This window comes from Elgaria multicarinata, chromosome 5 (assembly GCF_023053635.1).
Source record: "Elgaria multicarinata webbii isolate HBS135686 ecotype San Diego chromosome 5, rElgMul1.1.pri, whole genome shotgun sequence".
NCBI lineage: Eukaryota > Metazoa > Chordata > Lepidosauria > Squamata > Anguidae > Elgaria > Elgaria multicarinata.
The window spans coordinates 107,281,187-107,301,703 of record NC_086175.1 but is presented as its reverse complement, the minus strand read 5'-3'; the positions used below and the strand labels follow the sequence as shown (position 1 = coordinate 107,301,703).

General features: G+C 38.2%; 1 protein-coding gene across 1 annotated transcript in view; it reads left to right on the top strand.

Moving 5' to 3' along the window:
- Positions 1–20,517, top strand: part of NBEA (neurobeachin) — a 459,425-nt gene that overhangs the window by 131,222 nt on the left and 307,686 nt on the right. The window contains exons 25-29 of the mRNA XM_063126967.1: positions 2,247–2,427; positions 4,639–4,769; positions 5,664–5,771; positions 10,634–10,802; positions 13,646–13,741. Of these exons, the coding sequence (XP_062983037.1) occupies positions 2,247–2,427; positions 4,639–4,769; positions 5,664–5,771; positions 10,634–10,802; positions 13,646–13,741 (685 nt within the window). The remainder of the gene's footprint in view (positions 1–2,246; positions 2,428–4,638; positions 4,770–5,663; positions 5,772–10,633; positions 10,803–13,645; positions 13,742–20,517) is intronic.

Here is a 20,517-nt window from a genome sequence, read left to right as displayed (position 1 = left end):
TTGGAAACCTAAACAGAAACATTTTGTTGCAAGTCCCACCTGTGCACATCCAAATGTGCATTCTGTTGAAACTTTTCTAATGTGGAGGAGTCTGTTGCAGAAAAAAGAATGCTGTCTTGTGGCATCTTACAGACTTACAAATTTATTATGACATAAGTTTTTGTGGACTCCATCTGATGAAGTGAACTGTATTCGATGAAAGCATATGCCGTAATGAACTCATTAGTCTTTAAGGTGCCATAAGATAGGGTGACCATATGAAAGGAGAACAGGGCTCCTGTATCTTTAACAGTTGCATAGAAAAGGGAATTTCAGCAGGTGTCAGTTGTATATATGGAGAACCTGGTGAAATTTCTTCTTCATCACAACAGTTAAAGCTGCAGGAGCTATACTGCAGCTATACTGTGAACAGGTTTAAAAGAGGGCAGGGCTCCTGCAGCTTTAACTGTTGTGATGAAGAGGAAATTTCACCAGGTGCGACATGCATACAAATGACACCTGCTGAAATTCCCTTTTCAATATAACTGTTAAAGATACAGGAGCCCTGTCCTCCTTTTCATATGGTCAACCTACCATAAGACCCTGCTTTATCTGCATCTGGTGCATTGAGGACACTCCATATCTTACTGTGCTGTACTACAGCAAAATGCTGCATACTCTTGTGGCCAAGACAGTGCAGCTGATGTAGCGGTGGGAACATTTGCACCCCTCACCACACCACTGTAAACTAAATGTAAAAGAATGTGCTTATTTTTTAGTCAGTGATGATGTTATCATGTAGCCAAATCTTATTGGCTATGTGGTACTGTGTCAGTGAAAGAAAGCTTGACTAACATACACATGCACAATTGTGCAGGAGTAGTGAAAGAACAAGTAATTAATAGTAATGAAAAACATACTATTGTGACAGTTTCAAGGAGTTTTGTGTCCCTCAAAAGCCCTCCTTTTGCCTCAGAAAGTTTTAAGAGCAAAAACTGATACTATGAAATTCAGAGCAGCTCAGTTGACATGTGAATCCTGTCTGTTTGGTGAATTCGTTATTTAAATGAACAGAAATGGGAACTGTCCCTAAGAATGTACACTTTTTTCTCCTATCTTTTAATGGGAGCAAAAACATATTTCAAAGTATTAGTATGTTTTCCTATTAAAATGTATGTTTCAATTTAAGTTTTAATTTGTTAACTCTTTGTAACAAATGTAGGACACAATAGGTTGCATACAATTAGTACAAATTTATTCAGACATGTACAAATAAGGGTACTACATTATAGTTTTACGTTTATGAATCTGAGCATAAATGTTTATATAATCTTCAGTATGTCTATGGTAGGTGTATATTAAAATGTATTTTTGCTTGCCTGATTGCAATATAACTGTTGGCACTTGTGGCATGTCACTTTTGAAAGTGACGCTGTGGTATTTTGCCCATGTATTTTCTAGTTAAGATCATGTGAGCAGGATTTGCTCATAGGATTGCCCTTGGAAAATTACAGTGCTCAATAATTCTATTGCAACTTTACCTAAACATGTTCTTATTGGATTAGTTTAAAATATCATTGCTTAAATTCTATACATGAATTAAGAGTGTTGTGGCACCTTAAATACTAACAAATGTATTGTGGTATATGACTTCATGTGGTAGAGCTCACTTTGTCAGATTCTTAAGAATTGTCCTAGTACTAAACTATATAATCAGTTGTGGCTGTGCCAAGACACTGCCCTGAGGGACATGTTTCTCCTAATACCCTGGGAACAAAGTAAATTGTACTTTGCGTCCACATACTAAAGAAAATTATTTTACCAATGTACTTCAGAGATAGAACCAAGTCTCTGTTCTATGCCAACTATATGTTAGTGGTGTTCTGCTCTTAGTTCCCCAATGGTACAGAAAGATACAGCAGTTCTTTGACTGTTTCTTAATCTTCTTTGCCACTGTCTTTGATATGGGAAGTTTACATAAACACAAAAATGAGAATCATTTCTGCCTTGTCCCCCACACCCATATTACCATAGTCCATGGGCTCATAGATAACATTAGTTTACTTTCTGATATAGGAACTTCATATTATATTACCTAATATGGCATGCAAGTATGAATTCATCTCTCCTCATGTTCATTACTATATTGTTTGTTTTCAATTTCATCATAGACAACTTGAATAGAGAAAATGAAATATTTTTGTACGTTTTATGCATTCAAATGTGTGTTACATTTAGAAGTCTAATGTAGTGACTTTCTTTTCAAGACTGAACTCGAGAATATTGAAGTAACTCAGGGTATGTCAGCAGAGACAGCAGTGACTTTCCTCAGCCGCCTGATGGCTATGGTTGATGTACTAGTATTTGCCAGTTCACTAAATTTTAGTGAAATTGAAGCTGAAAAAAACATGTCTTCTGGAGGCTTAATGCGACAGTGCCTAAGGCTTGGTAAGTTTGCATGGAACAGCTCAGTGCATTAAATAATTACTTACAGATCAATGAAATGAGGTTACAGTGAAGAAAAAAACCTACATGTGGAAGCTGACCTGGTTTTGACTCTGATGGAGTAACTTCGGGGCATTTAAGGCTTGTTAACATGATAAAGTTGTTTCTTCAGAAACACACTTAAAGGATAGTGTGTGTGTATGTGTGTATGTGTTTCACACACACACACACACACACAATTGTGCACACACTTCAATTGTCTGTTTGCTTCTGTTAAGGATTTTTGCCAAACCATCTTTTCTTTTAGCGAAGCATTTTTTTCCTAGCCACTTGGGGTCCCCAAAATCTATGATCCAGTAATAGCTGAGAATATCTTCACATTCTCTTTCATACTATCATTCCCCCCCCCCCATGGCAATTAACAGTCATTTGTTGAACACATGTTCATCTGCACTGCAGAACCATTCATCCCATCTAACTTTGTGATCACTTTAAATTATGTTTTTGAAGAAAACATCTAGCTCAGATTAATAGGGATCATCAAATAGAGTAAGGGGAGTAAGCATCTCTCTTGGTAGCAGGACTGGGCAATATCAAGAACGCTTTATTCCTTTGCATGTAAAGTTTAAAAACTTGAACAATTTTAGCATATGTTGAGAATAGCTAGAATAATGGATGTAAAAGGAAAATGATGTGTTGAACACTATGAGAAATAAGGAAGATGAACTTGTTCTACCTTGATTATAGTTTAGACATCAGTGCATGTTATATTGGGAGTATAAATAGACAGTGTATTCTAGTAAATCATATGACCAAAGAAAAATGGTATCTAAAAATCGCAAAGTTCATCCAGTACAACCTATTGTATTCACTATAAACAATCAATCAATAACCCACATAATCCATTTTATGTAGTTTGCTGACAGCAATGAGTAAGAGCAAGACCCCCTGAAGGGACTGCAAGGTTAACTTAAATTTTGAATGAAATCAACTAAGAAATACTTCAGTAGAAAACTGATTCACAGTAGAAATAGTTTTGTATTAAAAAGAATATAGAAAGGTAATTTTCTCCTTCCTTCTTTTTTGGAGAGAGTTTACTCTTAATTTTTATGGTAAGATAGCCAAAAGGAACTGGTAACAGCTGAAGGACCTCTTGCAGTCGGCAAAAATTTCAGACTCCAAATCTGGTTTTTCTACACACCTAGTAGAGTTTTTGACAAAACTTGATATTGCTTTTAAATGTTACGATGGCTATTCTCATATCAACATTCTCCTTAGGAGTCCTTATTTGGACTCTTTCGCATATACTCTATTAAAATGACACTCTTCTTCTCCTAGCAAAGTCTCCCTTGTCTCTCTGCTCTGTCCATTTCTTGCATGCTTATATGAAACTGCATAATAGACCTTTGGTTTGCCTAGCCCAGCATTATGTACTCTAACCAGCAGCAACTGTCCGAAGTCCCAGGCAGAGGTCCTTCTCAGCCCTGTGGCTGTTCAGCTTCTAACTAATGTTGCCAGGCACTGAATCTCAGATCTTTTGCTTGAAAAATATATGCTACACCACTAAACACTTGCTCCTCTACAGTTAGTTATTATGTTTCCTTCTCCCTCCCATCTATATGCTTTCTGCCAAGCATCTTTTTGTCATCCCTCTCTATTTGTCAGATTTCCTTTTCCTTCATGCTCACTTTTTCGGAACCACCCTAGTTTCACCTTATCTGCTCATTGGAATCTCTTGTAGCCCCTCAATACAATTCACTCTTTCCCGTCTCTTCTATTGCAACTTGCAAACATGTGAGAGAATCCATTTAAATCTGTTCTCTACCATGCTGTATACTGTTCATACTGTTTCTGCTAAATAAGTATTCAAGAGTAATAATATGTCTGAATAAAAGTCAACATACATTATTAAGAGTTAAATGTAATTCTGACCTAATTTTTTGCCTAATTTTTAGGTGATGAAATGAAATCCAGCTCTTAAAGATATATTATTGTATATTATTATTATTATTATTATTATTATTATTATTTGTATCCCGCCTTTTGCCCAATACTGGGCCTCCAGGCAGCCTTACAAAAGTTAAAACATATACATTTTATACATTATTGCAGGACTCAGTCTCAGGCACTATGATATATTATTTCATTATGGCTTTCACAATTTGATTAATGTAAAAAAAGTGGAATTCTTTATAATTTCTTAAACTTTTTCAGTTTGTTGTGTTGCTGTGAGAAACTGTTTGGAGTGTCGGCAAAGGCAAAGAGAGAGGGTAAACAAATCTTCACTAATCGGCAGTAAAACTCAGGAGACCCTTCAGGGTATAAGTGCAACTACTACTGCTAAGGTAAAGCATCTTTAATATATAAGACACCAATGCATAAACTAAATGAATAGGAAATAATTACAACATGTCAACCAGCATTTTAAACTGTCAGTGATGATTGACACTTCTGTCAACTTTTCATGGGAAAAGTTATTCTCTTCTATGAATCCAGAGGGGCAGTCTTCCTGCTGGTCAGGAGACAGAATCAATCTTCTGACTCCATCAAGCGGCAGGCGGGGGGAGGGATCATTTAGTCCTGTATGTGAATAGCCTCTACTACAGTATTATATGAATCTAACTTCTTGTTGTAGACAGGATATCAGAAAAGATAATAAAATAACAGAGCAAGTTAAAAAAAACCGATATGCAATTTTCTTGTAAAGTAAACATGGTCGAGTAGATGCCACTGTTCTCCATGGTCTGTACTTGAATTGATAGAGCTACTGATATGTTTACGTTTCTTTAAGCAGATATAGAGACATTTCATTTGGATAACCTTATACAAAGTGGGTGAACCACTTGGGTTGTGACCTTTTATCAAGTGACTCTGGCATGTATAGCAGGCACTTTAAAGGTTTTTGACATTAGTAGCCCATTTCTGTGTTTCTGAGAACCTCTTAATCCTGTTGCATCCACAATCAATATAATTATATAAATTTTATTTTTAAAAAATTATTATTTTTTATTATAATGTAGGAGACAATTGAAACATAAACTGATTATATATTCCTGGTGTTGGCATAGGATATTTTATTACATTTCTAGTAATAATCAATTTACTTACAATGCCACATTTATGTATGAAACCAGCTTGTATAGTTCACTACATTAGAAACGACAGAGATATAAATTATTAGGTTCTTAAATCTCTTAAGTCTGGAGCTTTCTGAAACTGTATAACTATTGTGTGTTTAGACTCCACTGGAAAATGTTCCTGGTAACCTATCTCCTATTAAAGATCCTGATAGGCTTCTTCAAGATGTTGATATAAATCGTCTGCGAGCAGTTGTATTTCGTGATGTGGTGAGTACTATATATAGTATGGCAGCTTTTCTAAAATAACTTAATGTCCATGTTGTATGTGTTTATGTGTCCACTTAAAAGCCAGACTTATTTGTAAATCTATACTATCCATCTTTTCCCTCTTAAAATAGTTACAAATACAGGCATTTGTATATGTAGAACATCTTTCTTTCATAAATTAGTTTTAGATTAGCAATTGATATCCATTCCCCTAGCAAAGATGACTTCATCCACTATTTTGATATCCAGCATGTTCGGTGACTTGATCCAATTTAGTGAGTCAAGAATCTTACGCAGACAGATTATTTTTGCAATTCTTAAATGGTGCACTGTCTTACTATTTCATCTGAAAGTAGTACTTCATTGAGTAAAAGGTACTCTCTTGATTAGTTAAACTGCAAAGAACTTACTTCAAATTGAAAAATAAGTCTGAGTTGAAAGCTCTGCCTTGAGAACTTTTGGTTAAAAATTGTATCTGGGAGTAAGGTTGACATTAAGGGATAAAATTATTTGGAAGGCTTTTGGGAGGCTTACTCCTTGGTTGCAGTGGTAGTGGTTTCTTTCCCTCCCTCCCTCCTTCCCCTCCCCCACTCTCTCACACACACTGCTTCTGCCATAAGCAGCAAGGGGGGGGGGTTCTCTTGGTGGCCACTGTGACATGAAGGAGCACCTTGAGGGAGCACTCAAGATAGCATTGCTGGGATGAGGTGGTGGGGATGGATGGCAGGCAGCTTCCAAGATGAATCGATGGGAGGCTGTACCATGAGGAGGGCCTTCTCTGCTGTGGCACCCCGGCTGTGGAATGAGCTCCCTAAGGAGGTTCGCTTGGCACCTACATTATATGCTTTTAGACGCCAGGTGAAGACCTTTTTATTCTCCCAACATTTTAACAATCTATAAATACATTTTAACATGGTGTTTTAAATTTGTAATTTTGCATTGCTGCTGTTTTTATCTGGTTGAGCTTTTTTATTGTATTTTATATTATGGTTTTATACAGTTGTTCTATATTATGAATGGTTTTAATTTTTGTGAACCGCCCAGAGAGCTCCGGCTATTGGGCGGTATAGAAATGTAATGTAATAAATAAATAAATAAATAAATTGTGGTGCACATTGGCAGCAATGACATAGGAAAATGCGTTTGTGATATCTTGGAAGTTAAATTTAGGTTGCTATGTAGGATGTTGAAAGGCCATGGCATAAAATTTAACTTGTCAGAAACATTTGGCTAGGGATGTCTATAGGTGCATCTGTGCTTATCTGTGATTGTGGATGAGGGAGCCAATCTGGCATGTATCACCAAAACTTGTGAGCAAGCTGGGTGGGGTTGATCTGACCCAGCTCTGCCAACCTGGGTATTCAGTACAGCACCAGGTTAGAGAGCTGGGAGGTGTGGAGAGTCACTGTAGTCCATAAGAATACTATGTCTCTCACTAGGAAATCCCTCTGCATCAGGCTGGGGTATGAGAGCCTATAACTAGCCTTAGACCAGCAAGACAGATTGGGGATGGTCTTGGTACTACCCAACAGCTCCATGATCAAGCTGACAGAAGTAGTCTCGAGTGTGGTATCAGAACGCTGGTCTGCAGAGATTCCAACATTCATGCAGAGGCAGTCTTGACTGGGCTGGCTAGAAACTTCATGGCCTCCATGACAACCACAGGGCTGTCTCAGTTTCTCATCAGTCAATGCATAGGGCAAGGCATATTCTTGATTTAGTCTTTGCCTCTGGACATGAGGGGGCAGTCTGGATATGGGGGTGTTGAGCCTGCCCTATTATCACAGTCCACTATCATGGAGCATCATCTGATGAAGTTTGAGCTTAGAGCACCAGTCTCCCCCTGCAGCAGTGGGAGACCCATTAATGGTCTGCCCCAGCATCTGATGGAATCCCATGGATTCCTGAATGCCCTGGGGGAATTTCCAGTAGCCAGAGCCAGCTATCCTGTCGAGGCTCTAGATGCACTGTGGAATGGTGAGATATGATGGGCTGTTGACGTGATCGCTCTTGCACACTCTCTCCAGCTCTCCGGAGCCCAAGAGGCTCTCTAGTTCTTGGTGAGCTCCAGGCAATGAAACAGGCTGTGGGAGGTGGCCAAAGACTCATTGTAAGGCCAGCTCATCGTGTTTTGTCCCTATTCTATTTAAGACCTACATGAAACTGCTGGAAGAAGTCATTCAGGGTTTGGGGGTTGGCTATCTTCAATATGCAGATAATACTCAGATTGGTCTCTTTTTCTTCTGATGTTGAGGAAGCAGCATACATTTTAAACCAGTGTCTGGGTGCAGTAGTGATTATGAGTGAACACAATGACTTTTAATCCAGAAAAGACAGTGTTGGTGTTGGTCAGTAGAAGGACTAAGCTGTGATTGAGGATATATTCTGTTTTGGAGGGAGTTGTAGTCCCCTTGGAAGATTAGGTACATAGGGCAGAATCCAATGGGGTCCTTATGCTTCAGCTGATTCCCTTATGCCCTGCCAATTCCTGTCTTTAATGGAGGACTCAGTGCTTGTGAAAGGAAGATTTAGCATAAATGCTCATTTCCAGAACAGGGCAGATTGGTGGAGCTTGCATAAGGGAGATCTGCTGACCTGCCCCAATTGAGAAACAAGCATTTCTGCACATTTCAGGGAAGCACTAGGAAGCACTAAATCACTGTTGCACAAGCAGTGGGTCCAACTTGCCACCGCTTGCCCAACAGAATCAGTGGGGCACCAGAGATTTGGCAGAGGTATAAGTGCCCTACTGGATTCTGCCCATAAGTTGGAAATGCTTCTGGACCTGGACTTGCTCCTAGATGCTCAGGTGGTGGCCATGGTCAAGAGTGCTTTTACAAAGTTTAAGCTAGTTCATCAGCTACACCCCTTCCTGAATAAAGCAGATTTGGCACTTACACATGCCTTGGTTACATACAGATTGGATTACTGTAATGCGCTCAATGTGGGGCTGCCTCTGAAAAGCGTTTGGAACATTCAACTAGTGTAGAATGTAGAGTGACCAGAGGGCAGGGCTCCTGCAGCATTAACTGTTGTTGTTTAAAAAATATCGTTAGTATCAACAAACCAGAACAGAAAATACATTGTGAAAACAAAAGGAAAAACGCATACATTGCATATATAGGATTATCGTCATTTCCATCATTTGTGCCATTCAAAAAAAAACAACCAAAAAAAAAGGTGGAGTGTGGGGTGGGGAGAGAGTTATACAAAGGTTTCAAGAAAAGCAGACAAGATATCCGTGTATTTATCCACTTGCAAGCTGGGTGTATATAACACCCGTTGAAAAGTTGATAATGTTATATGATCCTTGATCCATTGCATTATGGGAGGTGTGAATTTGTCCTTCCAATGTGATAGAATAAGTCTTTTGGCTGTCGTAGGAGATCTGAAGATACATCTGCACTGACCATGTGTTAACTTCCAAGAAGCCAGTAGGTAATTTAGGAGGACATGCACATTGTTCCATATTATAGAATGTTTCAGGACAAAGTTCATCCTTATTATAACCTCCTCCCAAAAAGGGGCAACTACAGGGCATTGCCAAAACATGAGTTAAAGAAGCATTAGATGCATTATATCTCTAGCAATTGTGCAAGTTAGACGACCCCTTACTGAAAAGGCGTTGTGGAGTTCAATAAACCCGAAACAGAATTTTTTGCTGAATAAGATGTAACCTGAGATCCATAGAAGCTTCAGAAACAGATGCTAGGACAACCGTCCATTGGTTAGGCAAGCTAGGACACTCCAATTCTCTATTCCAATCCAGTCTTAAACTATGGGTATCATATTTACTTACTGCTACTAAATACTTATATATATGGGTCATGGATCGACATGTTAGTTCAGCTGTTATAAGTGTTTCTAACAGTGCTGGAGGCTCTGAAGCTGTAAAAGCAGCAGGACCAAACCTCGATTCCAGCAGGTGTTGCAATTGCGAGTATTGCCATTGAGCAGTAGCAGGTAAATTATATTTAACACACAAGTCTGAAAAGGACAAAAACGCATTGTCTGAGCCTATTAATTGATCCAAAGTAAAAATCATCTTCATAGAATCATAGAATCATAGAATAGCAGAGTTGGAAGGGGCCTACAAGGCCATCGAGTCCAACCCCCTGCTCAATGCAGGAATCCACCCTAAAGCATCCCTGACAGATGGTTGTCCATCTTATCTGTCCATGTCCTCCACAGAAATGGTTTCCTTCCAATTCTTAAATCTGGGTTTCCCCATATAGTTATTTTTGCATGAGAGAATGGATCAAACTGTAGTCGATGTGATATAATATGCCATGTCTCTCTAGCAGCCAAAATTATAAGAGGGGGATTACTTATTCTGATATGACGAGAACCAAGTGCTATCCATTTGGGAAGAGGTTCTAACCATAAGGCTTCCAGAATTGACCATGATGGCAGTTCTGAAGGAGCAGAAGAAGACCAAAACTTAGTACAAGCCAATAGATAAGCCTGATGATACAAAGCTAGGTCTGGAAAACCAAACCCACCTTCTTTAATTGGAAGCTGCATCCATTTCAAAGATATTTGAGGTGGGGAAGAACTGTACAAGAATTTACGAAACAAAGCTTTAAGTTGTTGGAAATATTTGCCAGGTATAAGTAAAAGAATCCCATGTATATCATAAAGAATTTGAGGTATAAGGTTCATCTGTTAACTGTTGTGATGGAGGGAATTTCACCAGGTGCTGCATGCATACAAATGATACCTGCTGAAATTCCCTTTTCTGTACAACTGTTAAAGATACCAGAGCCCTGTCCTCCTTTCCATATGGTCACCCTAGTGAAGTATGACAGAAATGTAACATACATTTTATACATTTTAATTATGTTCTGTTGTCTTTTCTACAGGATGACAGCAAACAGGCACAATTTTTAGCTTTGGCTGTGGTTTACTTCATTTCTGTGTTAATGGTCTCCAAGTATCGGGATATACTTGAACCACAAAGAGAAACTGCAAGGTCTGGAAGCCAGGCAGGTAGAAATATCAGGCAAGAAATAAATTCACCAACAAGTACAGGTACCTCTGTTTTTCAGTTTATGTTGCCTAATGTTTAGACTATTGATACTTGACTATAAAAAATAAAGTACGAATTAAATGTTAACCTTAGCAAGTTTTTTGTTTTGTTTTAAACAAATTGGTTCAAAAATATTTTTGTTTTCTCCACCCATTTTCATTTCTAACACAACTATTGTCTTTTTCTTAGACAATAGAAGGGTTGTTGTCAAAAATTTATTTGGCTGCAGATATGGCACTTCCTTCTACTGTAACCATTGTACCTTCCCATCTATTCTTTCTTTTTGCATACGAATTCAATTTTATTTTTAATTTAGCTCGTCATGTAATTTGAATCCACCTCACAAGTGATTTGATTTTCCTGAGTTCCTCTGCCACTTTGTGCCAGGGTAGTAGCTTAGAATTTGTGCACTAGAGGGACCAAAACTCAGTAGTAGACCACATGGTCTAAATGCAGAAGATCCAGGTTCAATTCCTAGCTTCACCACTTTAAAAAAAATGGATTGAGGGAAAGGATCATCTGATGAGGACACCCTCTTCCTGAGACTCTGGGGAATTGCTGACTGACAGAGTAGACGATACTGGGATAGATGAATAAATAATTTAAGCTGGTATAAGGTATCTTCTGTTCATTGACAGTTAATGCAACAGAGCAGAGCCCATTTCTTTTCACCAATGATGGTCACTTTTGTGTGCCAATGGAAAGTTCTCGGCATATTCAAGGCATTACCTGAGCAGGGGGAGGGGAAATCACCTATTCTCACCTTCATCCCTGTCTGGACTTAAACCATCAAACTTAGAAAATGTTCATGCACAAATATGGACATTCTCCTGAGTAGCCAGTATTTGGTTGGATAGGAAATATAAACCACATCCAGCATTCCTAGCACATAATTGCTATTAGAATGTACTGTAATAAGGCAGGATATCTAGGCAGCTGATGGATACATAAACAGCTTTCATGCCATATGTAATATCTAAATTTTCATCACAAAGGGAATAGTATAGCATGTTTTGGATATCAGGAAACCAGGAGATTTATAAAAGATCCTGTCTTAAATTTCAGTTACCATCTATGGACATGAAGGACTCCTCTCTTGCCTCCCTGGCAAAAAAACCCATCAAGGTTTGCACATTAGAGGTTGGCAAAATTATCTGGGATTACATTGTTGGAAAGTGTGAGGGATCTGCTAGTAAGGGTAGTGGCAGTTTGGGATTTCCAGTCTAAGACTATGTACAAGAATATATGCAGTCTATACTTGGCATCTATCCCACACCACAAACCATGGTTTATAGTAACGGTTGTGGAGTGGATTAGAAGACATCTCTGCCACAACCCGTGCTGGGTTTGGACAACATGCAACTCACAACACGGCACGGGTAATTAAGCAAATGGCACATTGGGGAAAACAACCCATACTGCATAGTTTCCCCTGCTGATTGTGCAAACCCAGACAAGGTGGACACACCAAATGGCATGTAGTTTCCCAGATGGCAATTTGGCCCCTGGATTGAAAAAAGATTCCCTACCCCTGTTATAGGAGAATTGGATTAAAACCTTTCTACCCTGAATCATCCTGCAAAGTCATAAAACTTCCCTTTCTAATATAAAAATATATCATTTTGATCATTTTGCTTTAATTAGGCATATATAACCAACCCTTATAAATGCAGATAAGTTTTCTACTAATTTCATGCATTCATTATTTGAAGTTTTGCATAAATTCAAAGGAGAAGCCTTTTCAGAGTGCAAATCTTGCAAATCTAATTTAATATGATCATTAGAAGCCCCCAAGTAATGAAAACAACTTTTATATGCCTAAATATGTTTTTTTTTAAATTTCCTATATTTAGGCAAATGCAGATGCTAGTTTCTCTGTGGGTTGAGAACATTTCTGAAAAGCTATTTATTGCAAGAGCTGCTTAAATCCTTTGGGATTTTCAGTCTTCCTTTTCTATGACTGAGTGGAAAGGCCTATCAAAATCGAATAAGTAGTAGTTGGCTTTTATACCTACTCACTTCTTTGTGTATTTTAAATTCCTTACTTGATAGTTTAATTATCACATGAAAATTACATAGAAAACATTTGTACATCAAAGTCTATCTGGTGCAGGAATGGATAGTGTGGTCATCGATTTGCCCAATTAAAATAAATGATCTAGCCTTTGGGTTGCTGTTAGTTGAAGAAGTTGTCAGCTGTTTTGTATTAAGACTATTTTCCCATTGTCTATCACATTATTTCTGAGAATCAGATTTTAAAGTTCTATTGGATTGGTTTATGGCTATGCCATGTGTGTCCATACGCGTTTTTCTTCCAAATGAAGGTTTAGAAATCAGTGCTCAAATTCATGCATATATGACATTGTTTATATGACTGAACTTCATGTTATTTCCTTTATTCAAATCATGACCATGTAATTCACTACACACATTATATATTTTCCTGCATTAAAGCATTTTTATATAAAAAAAACTTACCCAGCTAATTTCTAGGCAAATCAGGAAAATACATGATGCTAGGGACGGTGTGTTTATATTTAGTTTGTTTTCCCATTTGTTTATTATTCCATAATGATGGAGTAGGAAACTACTGGTTTCATTTAACTATTCCTGCCATGCCTGTCTTGTGTATGTATATCTGTCTTTCCCTATAAATGTTGTTTCTATGACACATTATTTGCAGGTATGTTGCTTTCCTATCTCTTGGTTTCTCTCTGAGAAATATGTTGTTAGTGTCGTGTTTGCATGTTTCAGTGAGATAGGACTTCTGTCATGGATCCACAGTGGAGCAAGCCACAGGCGATAAGTAGCTGGCTCACAATTGACTCCATGATTTTCTCCACAGTTGTGGTCATACCATCTATCCCACACCCAAGTTTGAACCATGGATTCCTTGCCAAGTTAATCCCTGAACAGAGCTTTACCCACTCATTTTACAAAGGTAATATTAACATAACCTCCTAATTTGTTTGGGTGTACTTATTTCATGTAATGTAAGCATCTTGATAAATAAGAATATGTTTTTGGGTTGTGCAGAGATTAGACCTATTGGGCAACAATAAAATGAAAATGTTCTGGCTAGCTGTGGTTATGTTTTGTTCGTTGAGAGAGTTACAGTAAATAATAAAGTTGTAGTGCATTACACTGAAATATAGAAGACCCTACAAAATGTTTTCATCAAAGTCATTTGTCCTGTTATAGCAGTATATTTTATACCTTTGAAAAATAATACTAAAAGATAAAGAAGATAGCACCATATTCCTGAAATTCTGTCTTTTCATCTGTAGCTCTGCATTTATTCCAGACTTTGATATAGAAGCATTTAGTTTGGATTATGGCATCCAGTTCCTTTTAATTTTGTTGCAATGGACCATCTGGCTGGAGATAACAGTGAGACCTAAAAGTTCTGATGTTACCAGGCGAGTAGTCTCACACATGCATACACACGCACAAACACACTTTACTCTATTACAGCAAGACAGGATACATAGCTTTCTTCTTTTTTCTTCAGTATAGCACAGCAGCATGCTATTTTTATCTTCATAAAAGACAATACAGGGAGTTGCAGATATCTAACTACACAATTCCTCTACTCTTCCTTCTCTCCTATGCACATGTCCAGTGCTAAGTGTCTTTTAGTTGTTTATTTAAAAATCCCCACCCTCAACATAAAAGGCTAACTTAAAGCCCACAAGTGGCTTGAGTTTAAAAAATAAAGCGATACTATTTTATAGTGGGAAAGAAGATGACCAACAAGTATAAGAGAAGAGATCCTGCAAATGCTTATCTTGACTTCTGTCAGACGTGATGCAGAAGGGTCAGTGCAAAACCTACCCATTGACTGGGGTCAGTAATAGTTTTCTGCCCCTCCTGGACAAAGAGTGCACAACAATCTTCACAAGAGGTGGAAATATAAGTTTATATAGGGGAATCAGGTAGCAAAGCTTAAAGTGTGGAAGGGACCTGAGATATATCTTGGTAAGAAGATGGGGACTGTCCAAGATACCAAAGTGATGCGGATTGCCTAGTTTGTCAAGATTTCTGATCAGTCTATATAAGAGCTCTTTCAGCCAATCAATGACCCAATCCAATCTTGGAGTAAAACATGACATGGTTCAAGGGAAGGTGTCCCTGTCACCAAGACAACATGCTATCTTAAAGGTTTGCAAGCTCTGCAAATGGTGTGGATTATATTAGCTCCAGTCATAGAAAATCATGTTCATTTATTTCAAAACAAATTCCATTCCAGGGACTTCTAGAATCTTGTTTTTAAAAAAGATTTTTAAACTCTTAATTTAAAAAGAATTTTCTATTTACATTTTCAATTCATTAACTACTTTCTGTGGTAGATAGACAAAATAATTAAGATGACACCTATATAAACTAGCAACAGATACCATATTGTTATAGATTATATGTGAACTGCTTTTCATTGAGAGGATATTACACAGATAACTATGTGGAACTATAGTTACTTGGGTCTGAGAGATGGTGTAGCTCAATGCTAGACCACACATGCTTGTATGCAGAAGGACCTAGCTTTAATTTTCACACTTCTAGATAAAAGGTGCTCAGATAGCAGAACTGGGGGAAAACATAGTCAGAGACTTTATAAAGTCATGGATGGTAAGAATCCACATTACTAGCCTAGTGAGACCAATGGTTTTATCTAATATAATGTAGCTTTATATGTTAATAAATTGTTCTCCTTTCCCACAGTCACAGCATTGCATCAGTGTTGGATATTGTCACTTAAGGTTTTCTAGCACAGACTTTACAAGGGGCAAAGAACCTGATCTGATGCAATTACTGTGAAAACATTTGCAAATTTCCAGGTTGTATGTGATTCGAGGATCTTAGAGGGAATCAGCACTGCTCCTGAGCTAGGTAGTGTAATTGATTATGAGGGTACTTTAAGCAAAGTAGACTCATAGCATGTCCTCTCCATGAAAAGAGAACTTTGCATGTCAAGATAATAATAATAATAATAATAATAATAATAATAATAATAATAATGATTTCTTACCCGCCTCTCCATTTTGATCAAGGCGGGGAACAACAGTAAGTATAAAATACATAACATAATGATTAAAAACGTAGTATATATTGTTAAAACATCCTAAAAACATCTTAAAAGCATACTAAAAGCATCCTAAAATTAGAGGTAGAAGCCCTCTAAAATTAGAGGTAGAAGCCTTCTAACCAAGGTGATGCTAACAGAATTGTTGGAAACACCACTAATACTGACCTTGCATCCACCTCTGGGATATATTACCCTCTTCATTACCCAAAGGTATTTAAGGTGACATGACAGCAGTTAAAATGCAGTATGACATATAAGGTCAAATTAAAAACAATAACATCACCCAAATTACCAGTCCCAGTCTTGATCACCAGCAGTGATTAAAATGGATCCTAGTGATGATGGAGAGGAAGCATCTGCTTAGCCAGGGTTATTCAACAACAGAGATGAACACTATGTTGGTGTGACACAGTGGCCAATCAGCTGAATTTATGAGGCAACTTTGAAACTATTTGTTAGGCAATGTTACAAGCAAAGCATTTTGTTAGAACAGCCTAAGTTATCAAAGTCCTCCATTTCCTCCAGGAACAGTTGGGATTTAAGGCTCAGCACCAATATTCAGGAATCTTCCAAAGGAGAGATTCCCTCACACTTGAAATCATTAGATGTTTGTTTTTCCATTTTGGGAGATTTCCATTTTCAATTCTCTGGGAATTGAGAACTTTTTACATCAAATTATTCCAGCTGATGCTTAGCCAAAAATTCTCCTAAACAAACAAGAGTTTCCCATCACACCTTCATAGTCTAATTCCAATACAGGTCTTATAACTATTTCACTAACATCAGCTTCCTATATCTTACATTTTAAGCTTCTGTTATCCTGCCAGAACCTTTTAGTTCATTTTGGGGCTTGCCCCCAGAAGTGCTCCATCACGGCCAATGCTGGCTGATTCCCATTGGATCCTGCCCAATGTTCCCAAATTGATGTCATCTAATTCAGCCTCACCCAACCTGGTGCCTCCAAATGTGTTGTATTCCCAACCCATCAGTCCCAGACATCTTGAATAATGACCATGTAGGTTGGGAATTATGAGACTTGCTGTCCAACACATCTAAAGGGCACCAGGTTGGGGAGGCCAATCTAGTTACAAAAGTACGCAACACCATAGTGATGATTAAGAATATTTTGGAGAACAAGGTTAGAATACATCTTTAAATATGAAGCTTTTTTGGTTCTGAATTACCTAATCCTAATAAATTGCCACTAATCATCAATGACTGATATTAGTTAATAAACTGAGTAACATATGGATTCTTGGATTGGATTACTGATTCGAGTTGCTCCTGGATGATCTAACCTGGTAGTCTCTGGGCTACCTCCTGCTGGGAATTATTCTTCCTTAAAGGGAGGGCAGCTTTTCATTTCCCTTAAAGAGAGCATGGTTAGGCCCTTTGAAAGGAACTGTCCATGGCATTAGATAAAAGTAGATTATTATTATATAATGTTAAAATATTTATAGCAATACATATCCAAGGGCATGTCTATACCTATGGGTGTAGAGGGGGGGAAGATCTCGTGATATGCTGATCACGAGATCTTCTCCCTGGATTCACACATGGCGGTGAGGAAGCAGACGTCGCAGGCACCATTTGGGGCCGGGGGGAAAGCAGCGGTCGTGCAAGAGTGAGGCCCAACTCCAACAAAACAGTAGGTTAAAAAAAGATCTTTCCCCCTGAAATTGCCCCCCAACCCAGGGGTGGCAAAATTGCTGACAACCCCTCCCCTGATGGGCACAGAGCCACGTGGCATGGCTCCATGCCCATTTCTGGTGCCGTGCTTACTCGTGAGTAAGCGGGCACCAGGTGGGATGGGTGCCCACACCTCCTGCGGTCTTGGGATGGATCATGGAAAAATTGGGATAACTAGGGAACGAGTTACCCTTAAAAAATGCAGCAGTCATCCCTGGTTGCTCCCGGCATCCCCTGTGCATCATGTGGATTCACAGGGACAATCCAGGGATGACCCTGGTAAAAAGGCATGGTGTAGGCATGCCCCAAGATGATGAATAAGAAACACTCTAGCAATAAAACATCAAATAATTAACTATATCATAAAATTAGCAATCAACTCAAAGCATAAAAAGCACAAAAGAGCAGCAAAATTCTCTATACCAATGAATAGCAGCAGATTGGCTACATATATAGTAGTAATTATTGACCATTGTCTTTCCCACGCAGTGATTTTACGACGTGGTTGTAATTACCTAAATGCAACGTACTGGTAGTGCAATAACTTGTTGTACTAGTGGAGCTTCGCTGCCTTTTCCCATTCCCAGTAGTTGCAAGTGTTATTGGACCACTTTATAAACCTGTGATTTGCAAGCACTTGTGCAAGCAGAAATTTTGTTGGATTCTCCCATTGTGCTTTGTGCTAGCAGAATGACATTGTTGGATACAACCCTTGAATAACTGTGGATGTTCTTGGATGACTAATCCTGTCTCACCAGTACCAGTCTCATTTTTTGTTTGCTTTTGGGACAGAAATTATTTTAGCAACCCTGATGGGTGATTATGCCTGGAATAATACTACAGAAACAGCCTTTATGATATAAGTTGCCTACCTCTGCCAGATCTGGTACAGAACTTGGTAGGAATATGAGGAATATTGCTTGTCAAAATATTTTTTATAGACCCTTACAGAATGGATTGCTAGTTTAATTGGCAGAAAAAATGGCAGAAAAAATGTTTCCTATCCGGTAGATTTTCTCAAAATCTACCTGGTAGATTTTCTTCTATACTTTGCTTATAAGAATGTGAAGCTGAGAGCAGTTGTCTCATTGGTGTGAGTCGAGAATTTACTGACAACAACCAGTTTCAACTTTCATCCTGAATTCAGTTATGTCTCTGTTATGAAACAGTGATTGGCATCCATAGTTGAAGAGATAAATTTTAACTAACAGAGATGAATCCAGACAAGATTAGGGTTCGGGTGATGGCTGGTGATCTTGTGTCTGGGAGAAAGAAGGGATGTGTTTTACAGCTTGCCAGGAAGTAGCAATGACCCCACAGTTCTTTCTATTATCTCTCTGGCTTTTTGACTGAACCCTTTCCAAGAGAGTGGTGGGGTTGCAGCAGTCATCTGCTTAATTGTAACTCTGAGGATTAATTACTGCAAAGTGATCTACATGAGGCTGGTCATTAAGCCAAATAAGAAATTACAAAGGGTGCAGAGTTCAGTAGATCACCTATTCAGTAGTCTGGTTGTGACTTATAGAGCTCCATGTCGGGTTCTTAGGAAGCACTTCTTTCCCCATGAACCCACCCTTTATTTCAAATTGGGGGAGAGTATTTGATTAGATCTCTGTTGAAGATACTGGGATCTCCTGTATCTGAGGCTTTGAAATCCACTTTGGATGCTTTGCTTCCGTTTCCATATCCAAGCGATCACTAAATCTTGCCACAGAATCTTCAAGAGCATAATTTCCCCCACTTTTTATTTCTAAAACTCATCTATGATCTAAAATACTTTTAACTTCATTTACTTTAACCTCACCATTTCTTCCCTATCTAATTCAGAAAGCCTCTACTATTCACACGTTTTCGTCATTAGAACTATATCTCTCATACATCCCTTAGATGCTTAATCCAGCTCCCTGTCATGTGGTGTCAATTTCAAGCATCTCTGTAAAACTCTCCACCTCTATCTCCTCTCTCCCTCCCCATTATGATACCTTCACCCGTCCATCTATTCTGTACTTCCTTCTGTTTTTGTGCCATTTGCTATTCCTTTTGCCTATATCTGACATTATATATCTTCTCACCTTCCCACCAAAAAATGGCTCTCAAGACTCTCAGTATTCATCATAACTTTTTTTGCAACTTGACTCTTCAATACCCACCTTACCCAATCATCTCTTGAACCACTTTCTTCACCACAACACTGTAATGACTACAGCTTCCTCAATGTCATCTGACTCTCCCTAGCTTATCTTCACTACTTATCATCAATCCATGGCTTTTTACCCTCTCTCTTTTCCAGCTTATGTAGATTGTTTGTCAGGAATCAAAGTTCTTTTCAGTGGCTGGCATACTGTTGGTGCTATATAGACATTATAATGGCTTGAGCTTAATTTTAATTTAGGGTAAACTGCTTATTTTTCACAGGAGCAGTATACTTATGTAGGGCAATTGTACACATTTGCCAGATTCAGGGAACTGTCTGTTCCTTGAGGCCCTTAAAGAGGCTGCAAAGGATTTTTTCTTTCTTTTTTTCTTTTTGGTAATGATTAAAAAAACACCCTTTTTGCAATTGATACATCTGTAATTACATTTTTTGTAATGATAATAACAATTGGTATAAAGCAGAACTCAACTAAAATAGAACTTGACAATTTGTTTAAATGTTATCAAAATGATAAAAAAAAATAGATGGCTTTAAAAAGCAAAACAGTCCCTGACCACCACCACTACTGCAGGAGCCAATTCAACTCAACTTTTAGTGTTACTTGGCATTATAGTGCTTTCTATCAACATCAACGATACAAGAACAATTTATATATACTAACTTAACATGAGTTAAGTTTACTCTAAACACACTTGCTTATTGTGTTTGTATCCTGCTGTAGTTCCAAGATCTACAGGAATCTAGAGTTCCTGATCCTCAGTCATTCGCAGCCACAAAGGCATAAATTAAT